We start from the raw sequence: 20,430 nt of genomic DNA on the forward strand, positions 1-20,430 counted from the left end.
GCCTGGCCAGCAGGGGGCGCCGCAGCTCCGCGCCGCAGCCCCGGTCCCCGCTCCCGGTCCCGCCGGCGGAGCCGTGTAGGGACCCGCGGGGATGGGATGGGATGGGGAGGGATGGGGGGGCTGCCCGGGCTCCTCTCGGGGACCGGAGTGAGGTGCCAGCATCTCTGCGGACACGCTGGCATCTGGTTTACTCGCTGGCTCAGCGACCGGGTGCTGCCTGACTACAGACGGACGTTTCCTGTCCCCCTGAAAAACCCGAAAAGGCAGCAGAAAAAAAGAGGGGTGTTGAGTTTGTAGGTGGGGTGGGTGGACAGCTTGGGAGAGGAGCAAGGGGGAGGCTTGTCCTGGTTTCTACTGGCGCTGTGGTCTCCTTAGAAATGCTGCCTTAGTGAAGGGCCAGCACGCTGCCTTGCAGCCGTCTGTCCCCAACCTGCCCCACAGAGCACTGGTTTCTGCTGGTCTGAGCCATGCCAAGCTCACCACACCAAGGACCTGGCCGTTAGGTGACACACAGATGTAAATATTTCCCCTGTCTGAACTGCGTGTTGATTTATACCTGTTACCTTCGTTTATTTCTCCGCCCAACTGTGATGTTAAAAAACCATTTTTTTTCTCTTGGTGAAAGGGAGAACAAGATTGTGAATGGTGAGAGATGTGGGGTGGGAAGTGCACAGGTATTGACGTGGAGCTTCTGGGGCAAGAAGAGAGGGGTGTGTTCATATTTTTAACTTGAATAGTCGCTTGGTGGTTTCACCGTGAAGCCAAGGGTATCGTGTCCTCCCCCAAGATGGAGTTACAACCCTGTCCTTATGTTAATCTCTTCTCAGCCTCTGCAGTCATCCCTATTTTGCCTCTTGATCAGATATTTTAAAATTAATTTTTGTTTTACATCCTACCTCAGAAGGAGCCCCCTGTCCTTCCGTAGCAGTCTTTTCACTGGGGGGCATCTGCCAACACCAGCCCATGGCGATGGGGCACCTCTGCAGTGCCCTGTGGGGAGGCAGAGCAGGCACGCTGAGGCCCGGGGGCTCTCTGTGCCTTGAGGGGGCTGTGTAGGATGAAGCACCATTACGGGATATCTCCTGCAAGTGACAGCAGCTTAATTACACGCTGGATGAGGCTGGAATGGTTTATGCCTCTGACAACGGTTTAGGACACCATATTATCAGCCTTCTCCAGATCTTACATGCTGCTTTATAAAGGGCAAAGAACCTGTGATCAATGCTGCTGTTCTCTCAGCGCAGACAGTCCCTGTGCCAGTCCTGCTTGGCTTATAGGGCACCTGTGGAGAGGACACATGCTGGCATCTCCTTATCTCCTTCCTCCCCTGCCCTCTGCAAGAGATGTCCACCAGAGATTTGCCCTTGTGCCTCCTAGAGGGAGGGGGAGGCCATGTGGGATCTTCTCCTGACTCCTCCTGGGTGTGGAGCTGGGCTTGTGCTTCAGAAACTGTGGTACTGACTCAGGGATTGTGTTTGCACTTTAGAATTGAGCACAAATTCCAGCACAGCCATCACGTGTCTGCTCTTTTCCTGGGCAGAAATACCTGCTTCTCTCTTGTAAATGCTCTGTAAATCCCGTAGGAAGCCCTGCTTATGCATTGGCTTCAGGATGATTCCTTGTGGCAGAAAATTTGCCTTGGAGTTGAGGCTGCAGGGCTGGGTACCCCTCTTTCATGTTCTTCAATATTCAGATACCAGTTATAGTGAATAACTTTGAAATTTTTACCAAGACAAAACTCCCCTTTGCCTTGAAGAGGACATCCAGCCCTGGGCATGAATTCACAATCGCTTGCAGTAAAAAGAGCTTGTTCTTGTTAGCGTCAGGTTGGTCTGGTCGGTTGGTTTTCAGATTGAGCCAAATGGTTATTAAAATGGATGGTGCTCCTGTTCTGGCAAGCTGTCACTTCACAGCGTGCCCGGTTCTCTCACGAGCGTGCTTTCCCAGCCCGCCTCCCTGGCTCCAGGGGCAGAAGATAAGCCAGCAGAAAATGTTCTTTCTTAGCCAAGTGCTTGTCTGAAGTGTCCCAGCTACTCTGGAATGATTAGCATCTTTTCTCTTTGTGCCTTTTCTGCGTTCGCGTGTTCCCATCCCCTCTGAAAGGGAATGATAAAATATTTTCGGAGTAAAGAAAGCCCCATATGGCATCAGATTGCTGCACCGTGAGTGCCACCCTTTGCACTCTGTGTGCATGTGATAAGTGGGGGTGTCACTTATGGTTCAAATAACAAGGCAGGACGTCAGACATGCTTAACACCTCGGAGATGGAAAAAGGCCAACCATGCACACACCTCCACCAACCCCAAATCCTCTGGTTTGGTTCATAAAGCCGAATGTCACAGTGTGAGCACCACCAGTATGGGACTCTGCAGGTACTGGTGTAGTGTCTGGGCGTACCCCAGTCTGCTTTACTGAGGGCTTGCTTGGGAGTAGGGAGAACTGTATGTAGGAGTATGATCAAGTGGCTTGTGTGAGTCAGGGGCTGTGGCATTAGTCCCCGTGCGTCCAGTAGCCCGGCAAATGCTGGAGTGGTGCTGGGAAGGACGGGTGGTCACTCCACCAGTTACTGGTTAGGGTCGGGCAGCGAATCCTGCCCGGATGGGGTGTCGGCCTCCTGCTCTGTCTCAAAGGCTTCGTGGTTGGATTAAGGACGTTATTTGGATGAGGGGGGGGACGACAGTAGCAACAGGGAGGAGCACGAGATGGGGCTGACTCAGCAGCAGTGGAACAAGAGACAAAACACACGTACCTGCAAACATGGCCCGCTCACACTGCAGGTGTGGGTGCAGGGAGCATCTTCACCCCGTGCACCCTCCTGCAGGGCAGGAAAGGAGGATTTAGGCTGGCCTTGCACACAGTGCAGGTGTCCTTTTTTCCCCAGTTGGTCATTTCCCTCTATTGCAGGTAGGGGACCAGGCTGAATGGGTTGGCAGCCTCCTTTGATTACGATGCTTTGGGGAAGGTTGGGTGCTGCCTGCAGCTCGCAGGGAAGCGAGGGTCAAAACCAGCACAGGAGGCACCAGCTTGCTGGCTCCTCCACCCTCCCTCACTGCCAACAGGGTCATGGTTTGGAGGAGATGGAGGGGCTGTATGTTCCTGCTTCCACCATGGGGGAACGCTTGCCTTAGGGGCAGCAGGCTGGCACCGTTGGATCATTTGGGGTGGGAAATCAGGCTTTCAGTTAAAAGTTCAACTGGTTTATTCAGTAGTGACATGGTGGCAAAGCGGGGAACGCTGCCGTGGGGTAGGAAAAAGCCAGTTATTGAGTGAAGGTCCTTTCTGTACCCATTTGCCCTGTGGCCCTCCGTGCTCCCTGCAGAGCACGATTGTACCCACTCAGCTGGGTCACAGGACCCGGGTACCCAGGGCAAGGCCTTTGGGGAATATCTTCTTGCAAGAAGGCTGAGCTGGCCAAACCAAAAGGCTACTGGGGGCAGTGCATCTTCTAAACTAATCACTTGAACGTTTCTGTCAAAGGTAAACAAAACCAGCAACACCAACAAAATACCCTTTTTTTCCCTTGGGTAAAAGATAACGCATGGCACTCTTTTCAGAAACATTCCGTGGATGTTTGTTTCATAGATTGAGACGTGGAATACGCTCTTGGCCATGAAAGAGATTATGTTCTCAATGTTTATGAACTTATTTTAGTCCGTGAGTGTGGTCTAGGCAAGAAAACATCCCTGCAATATTGGAGTATGGGCCTAATGAAGTTGTATATTGATCTTTTCCTATGGCATCCATCTGAAGGGTGGTCAGTTTACAAGTCAAAAAAAAAAAAAAAAAGAGATTTCTCTAAGCCCTAGTGCTACTAGTTCACCCTGGAAATGATACGAGCATTTGGTTTGTCTCTATTTTGCGCCCCCTCCCCTCCTCCTGCTGCCTCGGCTCTGGAGGTTTCCTGTTTGCATGCCCAATGTCACACTTCTGCAGGGGTGGTTTGAATGAGAACCTGTCGCTTTTTAAAGTCGCTGTTCTGGTCTCAGCCACAGTGTGAGGGTTTGGTGTAAAGTGTATCACACCTTCCCCTGAAATCAGGCGAAATGGAGAAATGAATTCAGCTAGATGTGGGGTTAGGCGCTATGTCTGCGCTTTGGGACTCTGCCCAGGCTTATCCAGAAAGTCTTACCTAGATTTCTCTCTTTTTATTTCTCCCAATTTTTGCCTAGTACAGGTTTTGGTTGGCTGTCCAAGATCTCAAGAAACAACCTCTGCAGGATGTACCCACCAGAGTGGAGGAAATCTGGCAAGAGTTTCTAGCTCCTGGCGCCCAAAGTGCCATCAACCTGGATTCCCACAGCTATGAGAAAACAAGCCAAAATGTCAAAGACCCAGGGAGATACACGTATGAAGATGCACAGGTTTGTTTTTGATTTTATGGAACCTACTGCTAGTAAAACTCTCGGTTTTACTGTGATATTCCACTATCATGTTGTCACTGCTCACTTGTAAGAAAAAGGAGAGGCACAGTTGGAAGTGACTTTGAGGATACCTCTTCAAGCTGGGTAAATGATATTTTCTTTGAATCTATCGGTTATAACAGGCTAATTCCCCTCTGGGAACAAATGTTCCAAAATTTACCAGTCTGCAAGGCGCAGTGAGCTGGAGCCATGTTTCAGAGAAAGCAAAGATGAAAGAGTGCTCTAAAGTTCAGTTTGGCTCTCTGTTCTCCCCACCACCCAACTCTGTCATATTTACAGAATGGCTGATATCATATCAAAATCCTGATTAATACACTTTTTTATCATTTCTTATTTATAGCTAATTATATCACCCCCTGCCAAACCCCAAACGCAGCAGCTCCCTCCAACACAGCTAGAAGCCTGTCCACCAGACAATACCTAGGAATAATGATAGGGCAGCAGGCAGTGCAGGGAGCTTAATCCTTCCCTCCTAAGGGCCCCAGATTTATCAGGGAAATTTTACAGATAAACTGTACACAGAAAATGCCTTTAGGAAAACAGATAATTTGAGGAAAAAACTGCTACAAGCAAGGATAAAGCTGCATAACCTTCTGAAAAACTGAAAATGTCATTTTATAAAGGCTAAAAAAAGAAAAAGGGAAGGAGGGATCATTCAGCAAATATTGCCAGGAACACAATTAAAAGATATCCTCCTTGTAATCATTTTTATCAAAAGCGTGTAGTAAAACCAACAGCAAATGAAAAGAATCCTTGTTCTTGTATCTTTTTTAAATTGGCATTCAAAGACAGTTCTTCAAAATACTCCACTAACAAAATATTTCTGTCTCAGGGGAGATGTTGTGGACCACTTATACAACGTTAGGCAATGAATTTTTCAAACCAGCATCAAATACTGTATTTTCCTGAATGCAGTCTTGCTCCTTGGGGCCAGCATAGAAGGAATGTATGCAAAGTTTCAAGGCAGTCCCCTGTGAATATCGAGCAACTTAAACGTTCTTTTTAAAGCTGAGAAAGGCAGGAGTATGAAGACATTCTAGCAAAGATGTGTTTTTTGCTTTGCAGTGATAGTGAACAAGAGCTTCTGCAAATTTGCATTACCTGAAAAAAAAATTATGATGGCAAAATGCAGGCTAAAGCAGATAGGTGAAAAATGGGGGAATTGATTAAATTGATAAGTAGAAGTACTGAGAAGAAGATGGATGTTTAGACAATGAGTATTTAATCAGAAGAAGACGTGGAGGATTTAGGCTTGAACTGATCAGTTCGCAATGTAATTGCCATTCAAAGGGGAGTTGATGAAATCAAGCTGGAGCTCTTGCAGTTAGACTGCAATTTTAGCTCCTTGGGTTAATTTTATTTCAGAGGATTTTTATGCTGACGGATGTCCTCAACTCATCTGTTTTGGCTCACAGAAACAGACCTATGGGGCGAAGGTAGACCTTCAAGCCCAGCTATGGTCCTCTTGGAAACTGAGTCTGTGCCAAGAGAGGGCAGAGCAATATGGAAGGTAAACCCAGTTACCTTCTTGTGCAATGGTAGCTCTCCAAAAGCCAAGCAAGCCGTTTCTGACTGCTTGACCAGGTAGCTAAGGTGGCTGTCTAACAACAGCAGGGGGAAACAGGACATTCCTGAGGAGCGTAGTGCCCTGGTGGAGCTGGAGCAATGTAGGCTGTTACTGGCTCATCCTGGAGAAGGGGACATTTTTGTTTGCATGTCCACTTCACAGGAGCCAATATATGTCCCCCCTCATGTGCTCTGTCCTGGTGTCTCCCCCAGGTCAGCCCTGCCACCTCAGGGGCTCTGGTGACCACAAATCTGTGGCAGGTTGTAGCCTGGCTGCCTTATCTCAGCACATGGGCACCAGGAGCCCATGAGAGCTCCCACACATCCTGCATTCCTGGGGACCCAACCAGACACAACCAGTCAAAATACCCCACTGTGGGAGGGAAAATAGGAGTATTGTCCCATCCTGTGTAACTTTAGCACAGAGGAAAATAACTGAAATGTCCTTGTGAATAAAGAACAAGAAGAAAATTAGTTTACTGAACAGCACGTTCTGTGAATGCCTGCAGCTTTGAGACGCTAAAACTAAGAGGAAAGAAAAAGGTTGGCTGGACTGAGAAAATGAAATTGCTGCTCCTGCTTTGGACAGATGGGAGAAGGTGATATGGCATTCCAGCCCTTCTGCTGACCTGGGGGACCCGCAAAATGCTGGTTCTGTATAAAAAGCATTGGGAATGAACACATTGAAGGTGTAGCAGCACACAGTAAACTTCAGGCTAGTGAACGAAAGCAATGCATCATCTGTTATCAGGTGCTCAGCAGTCTACATGGATGTGCTGCTTTGCACAGCCTTGGCTCCCATCCCCAAACAGCTCTCCCAGATGCTGCACAGCCATCTGGTAAAACAGCTAGCCTAGAAGAAAACAGAGAGAAGAGGGGGCTCCTGACAAACATACCTCTTACTTAAGACCTCTTCATCCCATGGCCACTCATGCTCTGAAGGCAAATGACACTGAAAATCTCAGCTCCAGACATACCCAAAGGACTCCTAACCCAAACCTCAATTTGGCATGCACTTATTATTTCAGGCAGAGTTCTGGCTAAGATGGGTTCCTGTATTACAGGAGCAGGTGTTTTGCCATTTCCCCATTTCAGCTTACAATATTTGCTCTGTTTTGTGTCCCTCGCTGCTGATGCTGCAGTCTGTGGCCTGGCACTGCTCTGCTTGCACAGAGTCACCTTTTCTTTCTACATCCCCTGGGTGTCCCCCAGCTCAGCCTTGGCTCCTGCCTCCCCCAGCCACCCACATTTGCTGGTATCCCCCATCCCTGAGCAGCTCAGCTCCGTCCTGACCGTCAGCTCTGCCAGCTATCTTGATCTGCAGCATCTTTTGCCATTTTAGTGCTGGGCCCCTCCAGGGGCGAGCCTACCAATTCAGCTGATTGTTTTCTGCTCTTAAACAACTGTCCGCTGAGTAAAATATTATGATTATCAAACCATTTTCACTGGGGAGTAAAGCAGCTTTTAATACAAGGGGCACTGTCGGGAAAGGTCAGTTCAATTAAACAGTGAACTACTTAGCGGGATGTAGGCTCCCACAGGAGTTATCAGCATCATTGAACAACCGGTATGGGGCCCTGCAGTATGAAGCAGGCACAGCCGGCTCTGGGAAGTAAATAGGTTCGGGTCCATCCAAATGGCCTCTTTTGGCTAATGAAGCTGCTGACAGCCAGAGTAATTCATCTTTAACACAGGAACCCGGAGCTGTGAGTGTGACCGTTATGGCTTATCTGTACAACGCATTATTAGTTCTTAAACATTTTTTCCTCCCCACCTTCAAGCATCTCCTTTGCCTCTCCTGAAATGTCTTTCTGTCTTCAGCAAGTCTTTAATCCCCGTCTCAGTCCCTTGGTGTTGGGGAACCAGTGCGACATGAATGCGTTGTGTCTCCTGGTAGTAATGTTTGCTTGTAGGGGCAGTTACTGGAAGGCTTCAGAGCCAGGTATACTGAAGTAGGTAAGCCACGTAGTTGTCTTTGGAATTACATTCCTGTTTGCTTTGTCTCTTTTTCTTCTCTAATAAATAAAATAGAGTTTTAGACTTACATTCCTTTACCTGAACTAATTGGATAGTGTTTCTGTGAAGATGATTCGGGGAAATTCAGTTCTAATCCCAGCTCAGTTGGGGATTTTAACTGTACTGTGCAGATCCTTGGCTAATTCCAGAGCAGATTTAGACCATAATGCCAAATTCCAGGCTGCTCAAACCAGAAATGTACCTGGCCCAGAACTGGAACCGGTTGATGCTCTCAGCTGCCCCAGGTGTTGTTTCAGTGTGTTCTGTGATAGAGATAACGAGCCCTTGCAGGGTTCATCAGTGGTCAGTCCTCAGTTTGCATTCTGGTCCCATCAGGAAGGCGGGAGCGTTGACAGAACTTGGCAGGATCCTGTTGAATTCAAAAACAAACTCCAAGTGTGAGCAAGGATCTCTTGGAAGTGGGATGTCATTTTCTACCAGGGGGAAAACAAGAGGTGACCTTTCTTCCTCTGACTTTGTTTTTTCAAGCATGCACAGGATGTGAAAGCAACCATATAGAGGAGTGTATGCCTGGTTCCTATTCAGTGGGCACACAGAACTCCTTTTGTAGGTCTTGAGCAAAATCACAGCATGGAAGGAAAAGGTGAAAATAATCAGTCATTGTGCCTCTGTATCACTTTTCATGTAAGAACCTGGAGAAATGTTATTCCTATTTTCTTAAAGTTTCACACAGCCACCCCAGTTACGTGTGTGTCTGTGAAGGATGGTGACTAAGGATGGAGAACTGAGGTAGCAGCAAAGCAGCTCTGGCTGGCAGCGTGGGCAGTCAGCAAAGGGTATGGGGCAGACCCAGGTGTTCTGCCTCGAAGGGGGTTTAAGTCCACCTGAGCCAGTGCTGCTCAGAGACCTGGTGCCTGGGCTGCAGGGAATTGAAAGCACTGCGTCTATATTTATGCACATGGATGGTCCCCAAACCTCCTGGAGGTTTTTGACAGCCTGGACCTTCCTTTGAAGGTTAGGAACTGCACGAGGACTTGGCCTTTATTCTCTTCTCCTCCTGTGGCTCTGATTGAATGAGACTGGAGGAAAAAATCTTTCCTTAAGCTGCATTTCCTGTTGCCTTCCCTCTCTGTAGGTTACAATTACTGTAGAAACAGCCTTCACCTGAAGCCTCACTGTTGCTGTGTATTTGTTATACACAAAAACAAAAATGCAAATTCCTTCCCTTGTAGATTTCACAAAACAGCCAACAACCAAACAGGATCTAAACCAAGAGCCCCACAAATACACCCAGAAGAGCACTCTAGGTGTCTGGAGCAGAAATAGGAAAGTGATGGTGGAGGCTTACGGTGGCGTCCCTGATGCTGCGCAAAGCAGGGAATAAAAGGCTTGAAGCAGAGGTCTACACAGGAGCTGGTGTTTAGCCTTAATACTTTCACAAGATATTTTTTTTTCCTACGTGTACATACACATTGCACATTAGAAAGAATTTCTTTTATCCTTTGCCTTTCATTTTAATTTGTGGTTTAGTAGTCATGTTATATGAAAAACATCTAACATCCAGCCTTTGTTTTGCTGTTGCCTTTCTGTCTCAGAAGGCATCAGGGATCAAATGAGTGTGCAAGCTGACACCCCCTGTTACACATGGGCAGGAAAAGGGCTAGGAAAAAGTCATGAGTGAGCTCTCTCTTTGCACATACAGTGACAGAAGACAGCAGATCTCGCCAAAGGAAAAATCATGAGAATGGGGTGACAAGAACAGTCAGCATATTCCCACAGGACAATAGTCTGCCTGTTATTCGGAGTGTTGATCCTGCCAAACTGGCTAGTACCACGTGCACGAGCAGTAACAGTGCCTCATATGCCAGACATTTCCTAGCTCCAAAAAATACCTTTAAATGGATTTTATGGGAAAGCTTCTAGCTTGCTTGAAAACTGAATTCAGCACTCGGAGTCTGGGCCTTCTGTGCCAGTAGTGTGCACTGTACTTCTTGAGTGCAAGAAACAACTGGATGTCAAATCCAGAGCAAGAGCATTTCCTCTTTGTGTGAAGGTCAGGAAGCAGCTGATGCTGTTCTGTTTCTCCCAGGCAGGGGGTGAAAGTGCCTTTAAGTGCATCCCTTTCTACCCAGGACTCCAGGAGTCCAATTCTTGTGGGTGATGGGTGAATGTTCTTGCAGATGACTCAGTTCCACACCTGCTGAACCCACATGCTGCAGAAACACTGCAGTCTCTAATTTTTCCAAGGGTTTTTTATCTCTTAAAGTGTTCACCCCTCTAATTAAGAAAAAAAAAAAAAAATCCCTGGGGAGATTTATCACAATGCATTTCACATCTCCCCTTCTCAGACCACAGCAGATCTGAACGTTGTGTGCTCTCTGGGTGGGGTTCATTGGAATCCAGATACAAGATTTTGATATGCGTTTGTAGCATGGACTCCATGAGCTTGAGCTCCATCGCTTAAAGGCGAAACAGCAGAAAATCTCCTAGAGCCAAAGTGTTGATGAGATGTGAAAGGTTGTTATGTAGCATATAGTCTCTAGGCAGGCATCCAAGCAGGGCTGGTGATACTTACCCTCAGCATTGCCACCTTGACTCAAAAGCTGTATCCTATTTGTTTCTGTAGGGCTGCGTCCTGCTCCTATGGGACACAGACTCTGCCAGTGCAACAGAATTTAAAAATTTCTGGTATGTGAGGGATTCTGTGTGTTCCTCTCCGTGGCACAACTCTGCTTCTTGGCAGGATTTTCGCCAGAGAAAACAGAAATAGGAAGCTGCAGGCGGCCTTGCAAATGTCAGGGTGTTGGCCAAAAACTAGAGTAGTTTCATCTCGTGGCTGTACCACAGCACGTACAGGAGTGCAAAACCCCATCTATATTGTTGCAACTCCTAGATATTGTATTTTTGGAAAAGAGATGCCAATCTTCCAAGTGCTACACCAGCTCGTCCCCTCCTCCCAGGCAAAACCTGTTCACTTGGGCTTTTTGCCAGTAGCCAGGATTTGGCCCATATTGAGAGAATCAGCCTCTTAGCCACGATCATTGTTCTCAAAACCTAAAGCTGCTCATGTGGCGTTAGACTCCCGGCAGCCCACTCTTGTCTCCCAGGATAGCCCTTGCTATATTTAGGACTAAATCCTCCTGCAGCACCAGGCTGACCCCTTAACGGCGCGGCACTCGGCAGCCCTTCGCCTCCCAGTCCTCCGCACTGCGTCTGCCGCGGACCCCCCGGCAGCCCTGCCTGCCCATTTGTATCTCTGAAGGTATGAAGCAAACCAGTTCTCATCAATTTACAGAGGAGCCAGAGCTGAATTTATGTGTTACTTTTATCAGTGCACTTTTCCCCAAAAAGATTTACATTGCGTTTCCAACTATGTATCTACAGGGCTAAACAAAGGATTTCTGTGTATTACTCAAAATGAGCTCTCATTGCTTACAGTTATCCCTCCTGCTAAAGCTCTTTCTTATGTTCCTCTGCCTTCAGCCCAGTGTAATTTCATTTGTGGCCCGAAAAGAGGTTTTATGCTTTTTAGTTTAGCAGGGAGGTTAGTCTATATTACGGTATAATTATTCTTTTTTGGTTTTTTTTTCCCTTAGTGACAAAACCAGCTTGGTTGAGTGTGAAGAAAATGCACCAGCTAAAAATGTGGGTGTAAATTATTGTGTCCCTTAAATAACTTGAGAGTGGCCAAAAAGATATTGCTCAGATTTTCCAGAGCAATTCACACTCAGGCCAAGACCCTCATGTGCCATTTACCAACCTGAGACATCTCTTTCCTAAACTATAAATCAAGGAAAGCCTTAGCACTCCCGCAGCAGCCAGAGCACCCGTTTACCCCTCGCCCTGCTCGATGGCAATGCTGCCGGGTACCAGCCAGCCTTGGGGAAGGGGCCCTCCCTGCATGATGGATGCAGACAGCTCAAAACAGGCGGTACAGCCATTTTGAGAAGAGTCAAATCCTAAATGCAGGGACCAGAATGAGCAGATCCAGAGGCGTTCTTAGTAGGGATTTGGAGACATTAAGGGGAATTGGAACAAACCCCCTGTATTTCCCTGCCTCCTCCCCCCGCATCAGTGTTTTCCCATCAGGTTCAGTCAGGGCAAACACGAAGGTCTTTTCTTCTGCAGCGTCTTCACTGCTTGCCTCATCTCAACTGTGCCTGCCACCAGCTACTTCAGTTTCCAGAGCTGATGCTGCATTTTTTCCTGTCTTCTCTAAAGTGCATTTCAGCACCGTCAGTTAGACCGAATGGCAATGGATCGTAATTGCTCTTAAAAACTGTTGCATTCATCCAGTAGTGGCAGAAGTAACAGCTAAAGAGGAGTAGGTCTCCTTTCCTTTCCTTGGCTTTTTGGAAAATGCTGGTGGTGGTGTGGTAGGGGGTCCTGTCCATCAGGCAGGATTCCTGAGGGTGGGCCGAGGAGAGGACAATGGAGAGAAGAGGATCCAGCAGCCCCTGGAGAGCAGGTTTTGCTGGCTGCAGGACGCCTGCGTGTTGGCGGGGGGGCTAACCTCAGCCCCTCTGCCCCAGAGGTGCCGAAAGAAAGGCATTAGGCTGCTGCCAAGTCTCATTGGAAGGTGCAGCCGTCGACACACCGTGGGCTCAGAAAAGCATCTCCCTGCTTTCTCCTTCCCACATCCTCTTTGTGCGATGGAGACGGCTCTTTGGAAAGCAGACCCCGGGCAGGTCCTCAGGTGGCATCTGTTATCATCCTTCCAGCCTTCACTGAGGCTCTGCTCTCTCATGGGGTGAATCTGCGGTAGATTCCTCCCCGGTGCTCAGCATACAGGTAGAACAAGCATTAACATTCATTGCAGTTTGCTGTTATTTATTTAGTTATTTAATCTGTTGCTTAACGTTGCTTGTGGGCTTTTCTTCTAATGGATTTGTCTGACATTCTGCAAATCTCCCTTGCAGTCAGCCAGAGGGGCGGTTGCTGATGTTCACATGTTTGCAATACAAAGGGGTCTCCAAATCAACTCTCAACTAGTCTAATGCCAGGTCTTGGTGACAGGGTGAGGGGATGCTCCAAACAATCCAAAAGAAGCGAGTGGGATAGCTAGAGCAAGGAGGTTTCTGCCAGTTTATGAAGGGCAAAGTGAGCCCTTGAGGCTAAAGTGAATCTCAACAGCTATCTAGCCTTAGTGTAACACCACCCCACCCCTCCTTAATGGGCTAAAAGTGTGCTAAATGGGGAACCTGTGCTTGAAATGAGCAAAGAATTTGCAATTTCCCTCTATTTCCTCTTGTCATCTAAAGCTTAACAGCTGTGTTTAGGCACAGAAAGGGAAAATTTTCTATCAGCAAGTTAAATTTTAAGGGCTTTCTGGAATCCAGCTGGTGTTCAAAGGTCATAAGAACATTGTGCTTGGCCTTTATACCCCCCAAAAAGCCTCTAGTGTGTCACAAAATGTCACAGTGGGTAAGATACAGGTGGGATTAGAAATGGCACTGACGTTGCTCTTGTCTCATACACACACTTCAGAGGGAAGAACCAAGATTTTCTGCTAAAAAGAAATGTTCTTAACAGAGAGCACAATTCCTGAGGTCTGCCGGGTGCTTTGTGCAAGTCAGGTGTTGGTGTTACTTTTTTATCATTCAGGTTTTTTCCCCACATATTTCTCAGATGTTCCCAAGGTCCTGCTGGGCTGCCACCCATGCCCTCCTCAGGGTCACTGTGCTTTGGCTTCCAAGGGGGAGAGAGACCTGAGATCACATTGCAGCACATTGATTTGAAGCAGGTGCAGCTTTGAGACAGTTTCTGCTATCTCAGCCACCTCCCACGTTCCCGTCTGGATTGCAAACTTAGGTTGTTTTTCCCTTCCTCCCCCTTTCCCCTCTTGTCAAGAAAATTTACAGAGCTTGTCCTTCATCTCCTTCCAAAGATAGAGCTTGTGGAAGGAAACCAGCAGAGAGATGCTGAATCTTATCAGGGTTCCCTGCACTTAAGCTGTCAGCTGTAGCTGGGGTGGGATTTCCTCTTGGTTTCATGTAATTGTAGAAAAGAATTTTTTTGTGATTTACCTGGCATTTTCTAATTCAGAGAACTTAGAACAATTCCACCTTTACAATTTACTGTTTGTTCTCCTTCATATCACGCAGTCGCGATGGCAAGGGGAGTGGTTATGCTGTCTGAAGTGTAACTCTCATGATACAAGCCTATGTACAGAGAAGATGTTCAGTGGGTCTGTATAGCCCTTAGGAGACCACTGCGTAGTTCTCCCACCAGGGAGGAGATGTGATTCAGGTGCCCAAAACACAAAACCGGGACTGCCTTTTTCTCAAGAAGAGATGCACACAGACCCCATTGCTTTTCTTGCCTTGGTTCAGGATCTGGGGAACAACAGTTCTGGGGATGTTTGACAGCAAACCTGCTCTGGGTCCAGGAGCCTTGTAAGGGAATTGTTTGCTTCCTGGAGATGAAATCCACCGTAATTACAAAAGCAGGTTGTTGTGTCGCCTTCCATCTTAGACTGACATTTCCAAATGTGCGTCCATCCTCACAGGGGAGCATCACTGCAGCCAGCACTCATCAACGGCACTCTGGGTGAGGGACTAAGTCACCAGCCAGCTCAAAAAGCCAGCTCACCAGGGCTTGCTCACACACGTCAAGTCGGTCCCTGTCTCCAGTCGTAGCTGCCACCGCAGTGGCCTGAGGCAGCAGCTCGGTGCTCAGAGGTGGCTGGCAGGGCTGCAGGGAGGCCAGTGGGACACGTGATGCCTGTCAACTCCTAGCCACATCTTGAAAGGCTCTTTTTTTCCTGCTTTCTGTCTGTTTTGAAAAGCAGGGTGCTACCTCGTTTAATGGTTTGATAGACCGCTTGGGCAATTTTTGCTAGAGGATTGTTTGGAATTTTTGTTTTTTGCAGTGCGTCTCCCTAAAGGATTGCTGTCTTAAGTCTAGAGCAGGGAGCTGGGGGGGCTGAATCCCCCCTGGGAGGGGATGCTGCACTGCCTAGATGAGATGTGGCTCCCGCTGTTGTGGAGATGTGGCACAGGAACTTCCCATGGCACTTGCAGAGAAACGTCGCAGTGATAACTCTTGCCAGGCTGCTCGCAGCGCGGGAGGCTGTTGTGTCCAGAGCTGCAGCTGCTTTGTTAGAAATCACACAAGTAGTGGATTTGCTTTGTGTATTCACGGAGCCGGTAATAACGAGCTTGTTACTCTACAATAAACTTTACAAAACCCAGAGTTCTCTCAGCATAAGGATAGGAAGGCTCAGATTTCTTGCCAGCAGCGCAGGTATGTCAGGGAGTGTGCACCTGTATGAAGTCCATTGCTGGAGATACTGTCTGTAGTTGGAGATTTTGGTCCTAGGTGAGGTTATGCTCCTGCTCCACCATGTGATAAAGAGGAGGAACAAAAGCAGCTGCTCAGTAAAATAAGAACTGAGAGACCAGTGGCTTGCAATTATCCAAAGTGAGTTAAAACTTCATGATATTAGGGGACAAGCCAGTTCACCCAAGTTGCACAGAGCAGCTAAAGCCATGCAGTCACCTCTGTTGATAGGCCTGTTGCTTAGGCTTCCTCAGAAGATTATGTTCAGTTGCTAGACCTCCAGTAGCTTTCAGTGTATTTAAGAAATGAGGAGCTGCAAAACATTAGCTGTAAATTCTCCCTAGCAAGTTGCAGATTTCAGAACACACAGCAGAAAATAGCTTGGTGGCTGAGAACAGAGGAGGCTAAAGATCAAAAGGAGTGTCCCAGCCACTGGCTTTTCCTGCCCTGCAGCTGGGTGTGTTGTGTAACTGGGCTGCACAACACGCTGCAGCCACACTTTCAGCAGGAACCTTCATGGTGCAGTCTCAGCGGGGATTTTGGCTGCAGCAGCGTAAGATGTCCTGTGCTGTTGCAAATTGGAAGGCAGCCTTTGCTGACCTGAGCAACTGGCTCAGGCTTCCAGTAGGTGCTTCAGAAATGCAGTGCTGGAAGAAAAAATAAAAATCAGTGTGTCATTTGTGACTCCAGTCCAAAGCTTCTTCAAAGCAAGCCCTTTGAATTCTTGCAATTAAGCAGTAAAGTTTGCTTCTGAAGCTATGCATGTCCCCCCCCTTCCCCTATGCCCAGCTTTCTTTCTTCATTAGCATTCAAGGCCTAGGAATAGTTATTCCCTGTTTGATTGTACCTTTGGTGAACAGCTGAAAGGTAGCAGTGTTGCTGTTCAGTGATTCCGAGATGTGAAAGGCAGAGAAGATGCTTCATACCAATTAGCTAACCGCGGTGGCAGTCGGGCTGTGGGTGTGCAATAAGTCCTGTTTTTCATGGAAGGGCTTCAGTTAAGAAGTCGCCTTGTAGTTTATTTCATCTCAGGATCGAAGTAATTTCTCCCCCTTCCCAGAGCCAGATACTGAGTTTATACTGTTTTAACGTCAAATACATTAAGTCGTCTTGACGTGAGCGAGAATGATAGTTGTTGCAGGGGTGCCAGCAGGTTGTATGGCCAGCCAGGCTCTGCTCTGCTGTCTTCTCCTTTGCCTGCAAACACCTCACCCGATCTGTCTGCATGGCAATGAAAACTGAATGTTATTTTCCAAAAATAGTATTATTGCCTTTCAGAGCTGACCACAGGTAAAGAAACCATTTGGAGTCAATAGGTAGTAAAAAAATGTAATCACGTGTCTATCAAAATGTTAATCAAAATACCCTTGTCGTGCACTGCCCTACCCCAGCCCCACAGCACCTTCCTGGCCACCTCAGCACCCCGTCCCACCAGCACCCTGCGTGTACTGGCTGCTGTGAGAGAGGACAACAAAGAGGAGGGAGGCTCTGGAGACCCCTCACACCCTTTACTGTTTATGGGCTACAAGGTGGCTGCCCCACTTGCTCATCGGTCTCCTCATGGTCTTGGAGAAGGAAGGAAAAAGACTTTTAGGTATACAGTTACGTGGGGTTTTTTCCCAGGTAAGTATGAAGAACTCATTAGGAGGACATGGAGTCTCCTTGAGAGACCTTAACAGGTAACAGTTCAGATGAACTGGATGCAATATGGTTGGGCTTAAATCAACTGAATCCCAAGTTCCTGCTGGTTGAAGTATTTAAGAGAGCTGATTTTTTAAATCCTTGTTCATACAAGAGAAATAGAAACCTTTTGATGACCATATCCATGACATGCATTATTTTCCCTCTTCTTGTCTCAGTGCATACTCGGCTCATTCTGTCCTGAATAAATAAAACAAATGTCCCACAGCTGGATGTGAAATCTCATGGCAGGGCTGTAGGTGAGAAGTGGGAAGCTGTGCCCTCCCTTGTGTTTTTCTGCAGCAAGAAAGCTTAACAGTTGCTAAATGGCTTTATACGAGCATTTCCTTGCAAAATCTTGTGCTATCCTTCAGCTAGATAGCGCTACACAAATGAGGATTTGTCAGGTCTAAAAGCAAGTATGGAAATTAACCAGTAAAAATTGTTCCGCACCAGGTTGTAGCTCAAAGGATACGTTTATGCTGTGTTGTAAGAAAACCAGTGGCAGTTATGCCCCTCTTAGGACTACACCAAATAGTGCAAGAAAGCTGAATTAAGCAGTTGTTCTATGTATAGACAGGTCATCACTAATTACCCATGATGGTGAAGATAAGGGAATTGTGCTTGGCTTGTTAACACTGTGAAATAAGCGACGTGGCTTCAGTCTGGTTTGGCTCTTCTAAAGTTTCATGTACAATGGCTTTAGGGCAGGAGAGAATATTTCACGTTGTATGAATCAGTATAGATAAAATTGCTCATTAACTTTATAAAAGTGCTTCCTTGGGCAAAGTCTAAGAGAAATGTCCAGGGTGCCCGTTTTTCTCTTGAGTTCCTTTAATGTGTTCTCAGTCTTTATTTGGTAAAAGTATTTTGATTTTATTTCCTTGGTGTTTGGGATAATACCTATTACAAATCCAGGGACAATTAGGAGAAGAGCTGACTGTTAAGGTATTCTCAGCAGGAAAGTAAAACCAAGCAAAGAAATTGGAAAAGGGTAGGCATGAAGTTCTGCTGCAATGAAGCACCACTTTGTAAGTTTGAAGATGCACGTAGTAAGTGCTCTCAGAGCAAACTGGTAACAGTAGTTTGACTTGCTAGGAGAAAAAAGACCCTATGAGAGGGACTCATCTGACATGGCTTTATACATATGATGTAGCCATCCACATCTGAGCTAGTTGTAAAACCTTCCTGTACAGTCACCAGAGATACAGGCTTTTTCAGGATGTTAACAGGCTGGCTTGCTTTAAGTGTGTGTCTTAAGTGGAGATGAAATGTGTCCAAGTATCAGATCCCCTCCATGAACAGGAGGGGAGTGCTGGGTGATAGTTCAAGTATCCATGAGTGGTAAAATGAAACCTAATCTATGGGACAATTTCTGGTGCTTATTTCTTCTTTCTTCCCAGTAGTTTCAGCCTGGCTAGACAACTGCTTGCAATCTGGGGACTTCAGAGAGTTGCAGTCTTTACAGAATAACTCTGATTACTGAATAATGTGTGCCAGCCTTTGGGGTGAGGGCCATCTCTTTGTTTTGTGTTCATCCAGCCTCAGGCACAGCAGGGTCCTGCCCCAGGATGGCCCTCCTGTACGCTACCACAACACAGATAATCAATAATAGCAGACTTAATTAGAACTTTGATCAGTCTCTCTTCCCTCTAATTCACTCTGTTTTAAATCCCTGTGATGTCTAAATGAGGTTTGATAACAATTCTCTGTCTCTCATTTCCTCCCGTCCCACAGGAGCACATTTACAAGCTGATGAAGAGTGACAGCTACGCGCGCTTCCTCCGTTCGAATGCTTACCAGGACTTATTGCTGGCAAAGAAGAAGGTATCTGTTGGAAAGGACGTGCTTGCATCTCTTAGCACCTCTTGATTCTCGCCTGCTGCTTGCTGCTAGTGTGAAAACGAAAATATTGTTTCCTTTTTTTTTTTTCTTTTTCCTTTATTTAAGAAAGGAATGGGCACTTTTGTTTTCTTCACTGGGGGCACAGGGTACGGCATCCGTATGCACGGCCTCAACGTGTGTTCTGGGGAAAACATGGTCACCCAAGGTAAAAATAATACGGAAAAGTTACTGTCTTGCACAGCTGTCTCCCAAACTCAGTGCAGGTAATTAAAATTGCCTCTTCCTCTTGACAAAGATGGTGTCTGGTATGAGAAGTAAACCCCATCAACCTATTCATTTCTGGTACAAAATTCACCTGTTCTGGTGTTCACCTCCCTGGCCTCACCATGTGCTCTTTCTTCCCTTTGGATGCCTTACCTGTAGACCTTCCTGCAGCGATTCCCATGCTCCTTTTCTCCCGTCCCTTTGCTTTTGGCTCCCCAGAGATGTTTCCTTTTCCTTGGAGATGAGAAATAATTGCAACCCATGCAGTTATCAAGAATTCCAGTCACATTTTCTCACAGGAGAACTGAGTTTGAGCACTTTTTTAGCTGTTTTGGTGTCTGCATGTGCTCTGCCAGCACCATGTTTCTGCCAGCACCCCCCCAGTTCAGGGTGGCAGAGGAGTGGTTATGTAGAGTTATGGCAGCTCCTGTCCAAGTGTCCCTTCTTTCTGAGGGGGCCAGGAGGTAAGATACTAATCTCTGCATTTATGGTTGTGTTCAAATGCTTCCTGCACCTCCCGACTTCTTCCCATAAGTTTGCACGTCCGACGCTGTGCATGTGCATGCGTGTACACGTGTACACGTCCCACTTACACGTGGCTTCCAGGACTGTCCAGCCACATTTTCTCACAGGAGAACTGAATTTGAGCACTTTTTTAGCCGTTTTGGTGTCTGCATGTGCTCTGCCAGCACCATGTTTCTGCCAGCACCCCCCCAGTTCAGGGTGGCAGAGGAGTGGTTATGTAGAGTTATGGCAGCTCCTGTCCAAGTGTCCCTTCTTTCTGAGGGGGCCAGGAGGTAAGATACTAATCTCTGCATTTATGGTTGTGTTCAGATGCTTCCTGCACCTCCCGACTTCTTCCCATAAGTTTGCACGTCCGACGCTGTGCATGTGCATGCACGTACACGTGTACGTCCCACTTACACGTGGCTTCCAGGACTGTACATAAACCGACTCCTGACTCCTGCAGCCCGAGCGTGTGGTTTCCCATCACCATCTTCCCTGCTGTTTTTCTGCTGCATTCTCTGTGTGCTGCCAAATTGCATTGCATCGGCACAATACAATGAAATCCCAGTGGTATTTTTGTCCTGATTGTCATTGCGTGCCCTAAAAGCATGCATATGGTGACAAAAAAGAAGACAAACCCCTCTGTCTCCTGTGCCTGGGACTACTGGCAGGTGGATTAGGGGAAGGTAACAGAGGGCAGCAGTCAGCGCTGTGTTTTAAAATGTCTGGTTTGAGACAGCATGGACCAGTGCTGCTTACATTTGAAAAGGTTAGAGCTGACTTAGAGTTCAGAGGCTGTGGGGAAAGAAGAAGGTGCAAGGCAAAGTCTTCTGATGGTATAAAGCATAAAAAACCTTTGCCATCTTCCTACCCCTGTCAGCTAACAGTG

The 20,430-nt window shown here is 47.2% G+C and overlaps 1 protein-coding gene across 5 annotated transcripts in view; it reads left to right on the forward strand.

The window, feature by feature from the left end:
- The window catches only part of RGS6 (regulator of G-protein signaling 6), a 275,931-nt gene that overhangs the window by 231,679 nt on the left and 23,822 nt on the right, over nucleotides 1-20,430 (forward strand). For all 5 annotated transcript variants that reach the window (XM_014941850.1, XM_014941848.1, XM_014941851.1 and 2 more), the window contains exons 15-16: nucleotides 4,175-4,361; nucleotides 18,663-18,752. In XM_014941850.1, the coding sequence (XP_014797336.1) occupies nucleotides 4,175-4,361; nucleotides 18,663-18,752 (277 nt within the window). The remainder of the gene's footprint in view (nucleotides 1-4,174; nucleotides 4,362-18,662; nucleotides 18,753-20,430) is intronic.

Source organism: Calidris pugnax, unplaced genomic scaffold (assembly GCF_001431845.1).
Source record: "Calidris pugnax isolate Ruff unplaced genomic scaffold, ASM143184v1 scaffold56, whole genome shotgun sequence".
NCBI classification, from domain to species: Eukaryota; Metazoa; Chordata; class Aves; order Charadriiformes; family Scolopacidae; genus Calidris; species Calidris pugnax.